The 10,210-nt window shown below is 46.8% G+C and overlaps 1 protein-coding gene across 1 annotated transcript; it reads left to right on the forward strand.

Moving 5' to 3' along the window:
• The first annotated feature begins 342 nt into the window (after positions 1–342).
• On the forward strand, positions 343–10,048 carry snx7 (sorting nexin 7). The gene is made up of 9 exons (XM_063873978.1): positions 343–563; positions 4,628–4,807; positions 5,330–5,440; positions 5,748–5,906; positions 6,231–6,429; positions 6,812–7,011; positions 7,094–7,177; positions 7,556–7,702; positions 8,992–10,048. The coding sequence occupies exons 1-9, from the start codon at positions 498–500 to the stop codon at positions 9,067–9,069; spliced, it is 1,224 nt and encodes a 407-aa protein (XP_063730048.1). The 5' UTR covers positions 343–497; the 3' UTR covers positions 9,070–10,048.
• The last annotated feature ends 162 nt before the right edge of the window (positions 10,049–10,210 follow it).

A 10,210-nucleotide genomic window follows, 5' to 3' on the forward strand; every position in this document is an offset into this window, starting at 1 on the left:
CATCACTGTGACAAACAGAGACATGACTGAAATAACTTTGATTAGTTAAAGTCATGAATGAATAAAAAGATTACTTAATTATAGCATTTTAACATTTTTTAAATATTTACATAAAAACTATAACTGCCTTTAAAACACTTTAAAAACATGCCTGTTAAACTGCTCTTCTCCGACTTCCTTTGGGTCTTGTATTATGTATTACGGGTCTTCCTTTTTACCTTTAATTAGTGTTTCTAATGTTGTCTCTCAGCTTGTCATATAGAAGTGTTGAGAGGATGAACAACAGTCCTTATAACCAATGGTTGGAGTGCGGGCTTTTATTGTGAAGGCATTGGGCGGAAGTGCGGCTGTGGCGGGTGTCACTCTTCTGGCTGGAGATTTCCCTGAAGTTGCACAGTCTGTGTGGAGTTTTCCTCGGAGTTTCTGTGAATTCCTCTGAGTTCCCCTCGGTGTTTCCTCCAGCTGCCTGCAGGCTCTCTGCTTGCTGCTGGACAGAGATGAGTGCTCTGTTCCCGGCTCACTTGGACCTGGAGGAGGAGGAGGACCTGGAGGTTTTCAGCAAGGTGAGCTCTTTCCTGCTACGTGGATCAGGAGTGCACACACTCAGCCGCTGCACCGTGCTCCCACTTCAATGTATGAGTTTAATATTACAAGTTTATATATGTATACATTTAATCTAGCTCGTGCAGGGTGCGGGGGCTGTCACGAGGAGTCAGGAAGTGTAATGATCAGCTGATCATCAGACCTTTGCAACGAGTCTCTCTCACAGGAACCGGCTCAGTGCTAAAGGTTCTGATTCTGCAGCAGCTTTCCCTCAGTTTAAATGATTAGCTTAAAACATATTATAACTTATATCCACTAAGTTATTAGTCTGTGAGTTAGTCTGTGAGTGAGTTAGTCTGTGAGTTAGTCTGTGAGTTAGTCTGTGAGTGAGTGAGTTAGTCTGTGAGTTAGTCTGTGAGTTAGTCTGTGAGTTAGTCTGTGAGTTAGTCTGTGAGTTAGTCTGTGAGTTAGTCTGTGAGTTAGTCTGTGAGTTAGTCTGTTAGTTAGTCTGTGAGTTAGTCTGTGAGTTAGTCTGTGAGTTAGTCTGTGAGTTAGTCTGTGAGTGAGTCTGTGAGTGAGTCTGTGAGTTAGTCTGTGAGTGAGTCTGTGAGTGAGTTAGTCTGTGAGTTAGTCTGTTGGTTAGTCTGTTAGTCTGTGAGTTAGTCTGTTAGTTAGTCTGTGAGTTAGTCTGTGAGTTAGTCTGTGAGTTAGTCTGTGAGTGAGTCTGTGAGTTAGTCTGTGAGTGAGTCTGTGAGTGAGTTAGTCTGTGAGTTAGTCTGTTGGTTAGTCTGTTAGTCTGTGAGTTAGTCTGTTGGTTAGTCTGTGAGTTAGTCTGTGAGTTAGTCTGTGAGTTAATCTGTGAGTTAGTCTGTGAGTTAGTCTGTGAGTTAGTCTGTGGGTTAGTCTGTGAGTTAGTCTGTGAGTTAGTCTGTTAGTTAGTCTGTGAGTGAGTCTGTGGGTTAGTCTGTGAGTTAGTCTGTGAGTTAGTCTGTGAGTTAGTCTGTTAGTTAGTCTGTGAGTTATTCTGTGAGTTAGTCTGTTGGTTAGTCTGTGAGTTAGTCTGTGGTTAGTCTTCTAGTTAGTCTGTTAGTTAGTCTGTGAGTTAGTCTGTGAGTTAGTCTGTTGGTTAGTCTTCTAGTTAGTCTGTTAGTTAGTCTGTTAGTTAGTCTGTGAGTTAGTCTGTGAGTTAGTCTGTTGGTTAGTCTGTGAGTTAGTCTGTTGGTTAGTCTTCTAGTTAGTCTGTTAGTTAGTCTGTGAGTTAGTCTGTTGGTTAGTCTTAGTTAGTCTGTAGTTAGTCTGTGAGTTAGTCTTTAGTTAGTCTGTGAGTTAGTCTGTAGTTAGTCTGTGAGTTAGTCTGTGAGTTAGTCTGTTGGTTAGTCTTCTAGTTAGTCTGTTAGTTAGTCTGTTAGTTAGTCCATGAGTTAGTCTGTTAGTTAGTCTGTTGGTTAGTCTTGTAGTTAGTCTGTGAGTTAGTCTGTTGGTTAGTCTGTTAGTTAGTCTGTTAGTTAGTCAGTGAGTTAGTCTGTGAGTTAGTCTGTTAGTTAGTCTGTTAGTTAGTCTGTGAGTTAGTCTGTTAGTTAGTCTGTTAGTTATTCTGTGAGTTAGTCTGTTAGTTAGTCTGTGAGTTAGTCTGTGAGTTAGTCTGTGAGTTATTCTGTTAGCTAGTCTGTGAGTTAGTCTGTGAGTTAGTCTGTTAGTTAGTCTGTTGATTAGTCTGTGAGTTAGTCTGTGAGTTAGTCTGTTAGTCTGTGAGTTAGTCTGTGAGTCTGTGAGTTAGTCTGTTAGTTAGTCTGTTAGTCTGTGAGTCTGTTAGTTAGTCTGTGAGTTAGTCTGTGAGTTAGTCTGTTGGTTAGTCTGTGAGTTAGTCTGTTAGTCTGTGAGTCTGTTAGTTAGTCTGTGAGTTAGTCTGTTGGTTAGTCTGTGAGTTAGTCTGTGAGTTAGTCTGTTGGTTAGTCTGTGAGTTAGTCTGTGAGTTAGTCTGTGAGTTAATCTGTGAGTTAGTCTGTTGGTTAGTCTGTGAGTTAGTCTGTTGGTTAGTCTGTGAGTGAGTTAGTCTGTGAGTTAGTCTGTGAGTTAGTCTGTGAGTTAGTCTGTGAGTTAGTCTGTTAGTTAGTCTGTGAGTTATTCTGTTAATTAGTCTGTTGGTTAGTCTTCTAGTTAGTCTGTTGGTCAGTCTGTGAGTTAGTCTGTTGGTTAGTCTGTGAGTTAGTCTGTTGGTTAGTCTTCTAGTTAGTCTGTTAGTTAGTCTGTGAGTTAGTCTGTGAGTTAGTCTGTTGGTTAGTCTTCTAGTTAGTCTGTTAGTTAGTCTGTTAGTTAGTCTGTGAGTTAGTCTGTTAGTTAGTCTGTGAGTTAGTCTGTTAGTTAGTCTGTAGTTAGTCTGAGTTAGTCTGTTGGTTAGTCTGTGAGTTAGTCTGTTGGTTAGTCTTCTAGTTAGTCTGTTAGTTAGTCTGTGAGTTAGTCTGTTGGTTAGTCTTCTAGTTAGTCTGTGAGTTAGTCTGTTAGTTAGTCTGTGAGTTAGTCTGTGAGTTAGTCTGTTGGTTAGTCTTCTAGTTAGTCTGTTAGTTAGTCTGTTAGTTAGTCCATGAGTTAGTCTGTTAGTTAGTCCATGAGTTAGTCTGTTAGTTAGTCTGTGAGTTAGTCTGTTGGTTAGTCTTCTAGTTAGTCTGTGAGTTAGTCTGTGAGTTAGTCTGTGAGTTAGTCTGTTGGTTAGTCTGTTAGTTAGTCTGTGAGTTAGTCAGTGAGTTAGTCTGTGAGTTAGTCTGTTAGTTAGTCTGTGAGTTAGTCTGTTAGTTAGTCTGTTAGTTATTCTGTGAGTTAGTCTGTTAGTTAGTCTGTTAGTTAGTCTGTGAGTTAGTCTGTGAGTTAGTCTGTGAGTTATTCTGTTAGCTAGTCTGTGAGTTAGTCTGTGAGTTAGTCTGTTAGTTAGTCTGTTGATTAGTCTGTGAGTTAGTCTGTGAGTTAGTCTGTTAGTCTGTGAGTTAGTCTGTTAGTTAGTCTGTGAGTTAGTCTGTGAGTTAGTCTGTTAGTCTGTGAGTTAGTCTGTGAGTCTGTTAGTTAGTCTGTGAGTTAGTCTGAGTCTGTTAGTTAGTCTGTGAGTTAGTCTGTGAGTTAGTCTGTTAGTCTGTTAGTTAGTCTGTTAGTCTGTGAGTCTGTTAGTTAGTCTGTGAGTTAGTCTGTTAGTTAGTGTGTGAGTTAGTCTGTTAATCTGTGAGTTAGTCTGTGAGTTAGTCTGTTAGTCTGTGAGTTAGTCTGTGAGTCTGTTAGTTAGTCTGTTAGTTAGTCTGTGAGTTAGTCTGTTAGTCTGTGAGTTAGTCTGTGAGTCTGTTAGTTAGTCTGTTAGTTAGTCTGTGAGTTAGTCTGTTAGTCTGTGAGTTAGTCTGTGAGTCTGTTAGTTAGTCTGTGAGTTAGTCTGTTAGTTAGTCTGTTAGTCTGTGAGTTAGTCTGTTAGTTAGTCTGTTAGTCTGTGAGTTAGTCTGTTAGTTAGTCTGTTAGTTAGTCTGTGAGTTAGTCTGTGAGTCTGTTAGTTAGTCTGTTAGTCTGTGAGTTAGTCTGTTAGTTAGTCTGTGAGTTAGTCCGTTAGTCTGTTAGTTAGTCTGTGAGTTAGTCCGTTAGTCTGTTAGTTAGTCTGTGAGTTAGTCCGTTAGTCTGTTAGTTAGTCTGTGAGTTAGTCTGTTAGTTAGTCTGTGAGTTAGTCCGTTAGTCTGTTAGTTAGTCTGTGAGTTAGTCCGTTAGTCTGTTAGTTAGTCTGTGAGTTAGTCTGTGAGTTAGTCTGCGAGTTAGTCCGTTAGTCTGTTAGTTAGTCTGTGAGTTAGTCCGTTAGTCTGTTAGTTAGTCTGTGAGTTAGTCCGTTAGTCTGTTAGTTAGTCTGTGAGTTAGTCCGTTAGTCTGTTAGTTAGTCTGTGAGTTAGTCCGTTAGTCTGTTAGTTAGTCTGTGAGTTAGTCCGTTAGTCTGTTAGTTAGTCTGTGAGTTAGTCCGTTAGTCTGTTAGTTAGTCTGTGAGTTAGTCATTTTACTCTTTACTGATGTGGTGAGAGGAGTTAATGTCACATGATCAGAGTCTAATAGTGGGGGGGTCTCTGCTCAGAAAACCTCCCTGACAGACGGAGGTCCGAACTCCCCCAGCTCCATGATGAACCAGTACAGACTGGAGGCGGAGGAGGAGGAAGAGGAGAAGGAGGAGAAGGAGCTTTTCGTCACTGTGGATCATCCAGAGAGCCACGTGACCGCCATCGAGACCTTCATCACCTACAGGGTGCTCACCAAGGTGAGGGGGGGGGATGTCTATCCCCTGGGGGAGAACAGGAGTAAAGAAGGTGCATGATGTCTCCTTGGGGAGAACAGGAGTAAAGGAGGTGTCTCTGTCTCCTGGGGGAGAACAGGAGTAAATGAGGTGTCTCTGTCTCCTGGGGGAGAACAGGAGTAAAGGAAGTGTCTCTGTCTCCTCTGGGAGAACAGGAGTAAAGGAGGTGTCTCTGTCTCCTGGGGAGAACAGGAGTAAAGGAGGTGTCTCTGTCTCCTGGGGAGAACAGGAGTAAAGGAGGTGTCTCTGTCTCCTGGGGGAGAACAGGAGTAAAGGAAGCGTCTCTGTGTCCTCGGGGAGAACAGGAGTAAAGGAGGTGTCTCTGTCTCCTGGGGGAGAACAGAAGTAAAGGAGGTGTCTCTGTCTCCTGGGGGAGAACAGGAGTAAAGGAGGTGTCTTTGTCTCCTGGGGGAGAACAGGAGTAAAGGAGGTGTCTCTGTCTCCTGGGGAAGAACAGGAGTAAAGGAGGTGTCTCTGTCTCCTCAGACGACCCGCAGTGACTTTGACTGCAGTGAGTTTGAGGTGAGGAGGAGGTACCAGGACTTCCTGTGGCTGAGGAGCCGTCTGGAGGAGAACCATCCCACACTCATCGTGCATGTATGTACACACACACACAAACACACACACACACACACACACACACACAGATCAACAGAATATAAAGTGCATCAGCAGAAACAACATTGTTCATATTCCTCCGAGAGATTTACTTCCATACTTGTGTGTGTGTGTGTGTGTGTGTGTGTGTGTGTGTGTGTGTGTGTGTGTGTGTGTGTGTGTGTGTGTGTGTGTGTGTGTGTGTGTGTGTGTGTGTGTGTGTGTGTGTGTGTGTGTGTGTGTGTGTGTGTGTGTGTGTGTGTGTGTGTGTGTGTGTGTGTGTGTGTGTGTGTGTGTGTGTGTGTAGCCACTGCCGGAGAAGTTTGTGATGAAAGGCATGGTTGAGCGCTTCAACGAGGACTTCATTGAGACCCGGAGGAGAGCTCTGCAGCGCTTCCTCAGCAAGATCAGTGAGCACCCCCTGCTGAGCTGCAGCCCCCACCTCAAAATCTTCCTCACCACTCAGGTCTGCTCCTCAGTGAAACACACTCCTGGTGTACACACACATGCAGTGCTCATTCAGCTTGGTATTGATACACTGTTTCCTGTTTGTGTGAAGCTGCAGGATGGACCCCCTGGTGAGTTCAGCTGCTCTGCTCACTCTGCACAGAGGCTGGCAGTTCCCCTCTGCTCCCAGTCTTTATGCTAAGCTAGACTAACCTGGTCCTGCCCTGTGCTGAATGAGAGGATGTCCCCCCCCCCCCCCCCCCCCCCCTCCAGTAGCTCTGAATGCTAATGCTCCTCACAGACCCCCTCTTACTGAAGTCATGTATTAATGTCTGGCCCCCAGGATCTGCAGTCCCACAAGAAGCAGGCCCCGGGCTTCCTGACCCGGGTGGGGGAGACCGTGAGGGCCGTGGCTCACTCTGTGCGGGGGGTGAGGAGCCGGCCGGAGGAGTTCACTCTGATGCAGGAGTACGTGGAGCAGTTCAGCAGCAAGATCAGTTCCGTGGACAAAGTGACCCAGAGGATCATCCGGGAGCAACGGGGTACACTGGGGGGGTCAATACTTCATCCTGGGGGGGAGCTTTCAAATAGGAAAACTGTGTTTCCCTTTAGAATATCCTCCTGTGTACCTGCAGTATGTACCTGCAGTGTGTCAGTGTGTACCTGCAGTGTGTCAGTGTGTACCTGCAGTTTGTCAGTGTGTGCAGTGTGTCAGTGTGTACCTGCAGTGTGTCAGTGTGTACCTGCAGTGTGTCAGTGTGCACCTGCAGTGTGTCAGTGTGTACCTGCAGTGTGTCAGTGTGTACCTGCAGTGTGTCAGTGTGCACCTGCAGTGTGTCAGTGTGTACCTGCAGTGTGTCAGTGTGTACCTGCAGTGTGTCAGTGTGTACCTGCAATGTGTCAGTGTGTTTTGTGTTCTTGCAGAGTACGTGGATGAGATGAAGCAATACAGCCCCCCCTACAGTCAGTGGGGGGGTATGGAGGAGGCGCTGCAGCTCCCTCTGCAGGAGGTTGCAGGCTGTGTGCAACGTTGCAGCACGGAGACGCAGCTGCAGCTGCAGCATCTGTCCACCGTCCTGCTGCCCGCGCTGCACGAGTACATGCTGTGTGCAGACACCCTGAAGGTGAGCCGGACCGGAGGAGTGTGTGAACACAGACTGATGATGTCACTTCCTGTTGGTCTCTCTAACTGTCATCTCCTGTCAGGCGGTGATGAGGCGCAGAGACAACATTCAGGCCGAGTACGAAGCCAGGAGGGAAGCCATGGAGAAGAGGGGAGACCAGGAGGGGGTGAGGAGAGTGTGTGTGTGTGTGTGTGTGTGTGTGTGTGTGTGTGTGTGTGTGTGTGTGTGTGTGTGTGTGTGTGTGTGTGTGTGTGTGTGTGTGTGTGTGTGTGTGTGTGTGTGTGTGTGTGTGTGTGTGTGTGTGTGTGTGTGTGTGTGTGTGTGTGTGTGTGTGTGTGTGTGTGTGTGTGGCTGTGAGGGATTCTACCTCCGTTGTCTGTCCTCTTGAGTGCTCTGTCTTTATGGGGACACAGCTCACATCTCTTTGGGGACAGAAGAAACAAAAAAACACAGAAATGTAAAGTTAAATACAAAGTGACCAGTGGCCATCTCAGTATGCTTATTTGTGTGTGTGTGTGTGTGTGTGTGTGTGTGTGTGTATCAGGAGGAGGTGCAGGCTCTACAGGAGAAGGTGGAGGTGTGTAACTCATCTCTGCAGGTGGACTGGTCTCGCTGGAGGAGCAGCATGAGGACAGACCTGAAGACAGCTCTACTGTCCACAGCTGAGAGCAACCTGCAACACTACGAGAAGGTGGGTCTCAGCAGGTCTTAGAAACGGACTGCACCTTCATCAGAGAGCTGACTCGGCACTGATCTCTGATGCAGGACAGTGACTCGGGTTTATTAGAGAATAATACGGTTGTACGGTACCACTTCCGGTTCCCTAGTCTCAGAGTCGGTCGGATTTCTCCGTAGGATTTTGGAAAATAGCTCGAAATAAGGTCTGTGGTTGGCACAAGTTTAAGAGATGGATCACATTTTGTTCTACAACATTAAATACATCAGCAGCCCCCCGCCCCCCCCCCATTTTGTTGAGGGAAAAGCTCACTTCCGGGTCGGCCTAGGAAAATACATCATCCCTGCGGCACTCTATGAGAGCTGACTCAGCACTGATCTCTGATGTTTCAGATTAGGAGCAGAGAGAGGAGCAATGGAGGAGGAGAAGATGGTTTCAAATACCTCCCTCGGAGGGTCCATCCCCTCTGAGGGTCCCATCCTCTGAGGATACCTCCCTCTGAGGGTCCCGTCCTCTGAGGATACCATCCTCTGAGGATACCTCCCTCTGAGGGTCCCTCCCTCTGAGGGTCCCTCCCTCTGAGGATACCTCCCTCTGAGGATCCCATCCTCTGAGGATACCTCCCTCTGAGGATCCCATCCTCTGAGGATACCTCCCTCTGAGGGTCCCTCCCTCTGAGGATACCTCCCTCTGAGGATCCCATCCTCTGAGGATACCTCCCTCTGAGGATCCCATCCTCTTGAGGATACCTCCCTCTGAGGATCCCATCCTCTGAGGATACCTCCCTCTGAGGATCCCATCCTCTTGAGGATGCCTCCCTCTGAGGGTCCCTCCCTCTAAGGGTCCCATCCTCTGAGGATACCTCCCTCTGAGGGTCCCTCCCTCTGAGGGTCCAGCCCTCTGAGGATCCATCCCCTCTGAGGGTCCCTCCCTCCCTCCCTCCCTCGGAGGAGCTCTCCACATGTTGGAGCTGAAGTTTTGTTTCCACTGATCACTCTGTCAGGATATCTCTGTCTGATCATCTGATCAGCTGCTGCGCAGAGAGTGTATGCGTGTGTCAATGTCTCCTGATTACATGACGGCTTCTGACTCTCTCCTCTCTCTCACTCTGAGTTTTATCCTCCCTCTCATCCAGCAGAAGACCCTCTGAGCGCTCCCTGTTGCTATGGCTACCTCATAGAAACAGCCCTGATATAAATATGTCAGGATATTTTCCAGGGTCTCCCGAACAGTAGCTGTTTGTGCAGCCTGAGATCCCAGTGTCGGGGAAGATGGTGATGGTGATGAAGTGATTTGTGTTTCAGTGCCTCGCAGTGTGGGAGACGTTCTTGCTGTCTCAGAGGGAGGAGGGCAGCGAACAGAAGGAGGAAGAGGCTCCCTAAAGAGAGTCCTTCTCTAACATCCGAACACAGACTCTGAAGCTGACCTGCGTGATGTACGAAACAAGCGCCTCTCTCCCCCTTCTCCTGTTCTCTGATGGTCACTACAGCCCACCCTGATCCAAAGACCCTCACCCTGCGGTGTGCTCTCGCTGTGCAGCGGCACACGCTAACACACGTTATCAGCCGTTATCACACGCTATCACACACTAACACCCGCTAACACATGTTCTTCCAGCTCCACTCTTCTTCGTTTGCGTTGTTGTTGGTAGACCCAGTCTCTCTTGTTGCTCTTTTTCCAAATGAATGCTACCTAAATGCTAAGCTAACATCAAAGAAGTCAAAGCTAATGGCCTTATCATCAGGACTGGGAGACTGTGGCTTCATGAGACGAGAGTATGTCTCATGTAATGTGACACATGTTGTCAAACCACCGCTGTAGAGCCGCTGAGTCCAGACACTACACATGATGTTAGCGACGTTAGCATGCAGCAAAGGAAGCTTCAAACTGCTTCATTTCAGATGACTTGTCTGAGGGAAATCACAATTCGCTTTATCGTGCAGCAGTGTCTGCACACCGTCACATCTCACACTTCACCGTCACATCTCACACTGATCCATGCAGTAAATAATATTTAATAATAATAGTACACACACCTGTCGGGTCAGGTCTGCTGTTCTTAACAGTTTACTGAGGAGGAATCAGCCTGTGTGTATTACATTTCCTTATGAAGAGTGTGTGTGTGTGTGTGTGTGTGTGTGTGTGTGTGTGTGTGTGTGTGTGTGTGTGTGTGTGTGTGTGTGTGTGTGTGTGTGTGTGTGTGTGTGTGTGTGTGTGTGTGTGTGTGTGTGTGTGTGTGTGTGTGTGTGTGTGTGTGTGTGTGTGTGTGTGTATACAGATGTTTTCTGTTTCTGTTTGATCTTTTTTGAACTTGTTAATGAATGAAAGTGATTTCCAGATAATAATAAAGATGAGATGATACACAGAGTCAGCTTCAGTCTGTAAAGTCTCTGCTCCTCCTACTCTCCTCCTCCTCATCCTCCTTCTCCTCCTCCTGTTCTCTCCTTCACTCCTCTCCTCCTCCTCTTCCTTCTCCTGTTCTCTCCTTCTCTCCTCTCCTCCTCTTTCTTCTCCTCATGGTAT

Source organism: Eleginops maclovinus, chromosome 21 (genome assembly GCF_036324505.1).
Source record: "Eleginops maclovinus isolate JMC-PN-2008 ecotype Puerto Natales chromosome 21, JC_Emac_rtc_rv5, whole genome shotgun sequence".
NCBI classification, from domain to species: Eukaryota; Metazoa; Chordata; class Actinopteri; order Perciformes; family Eleginopidae; genus Eleginops; species Eleginops maclovinus.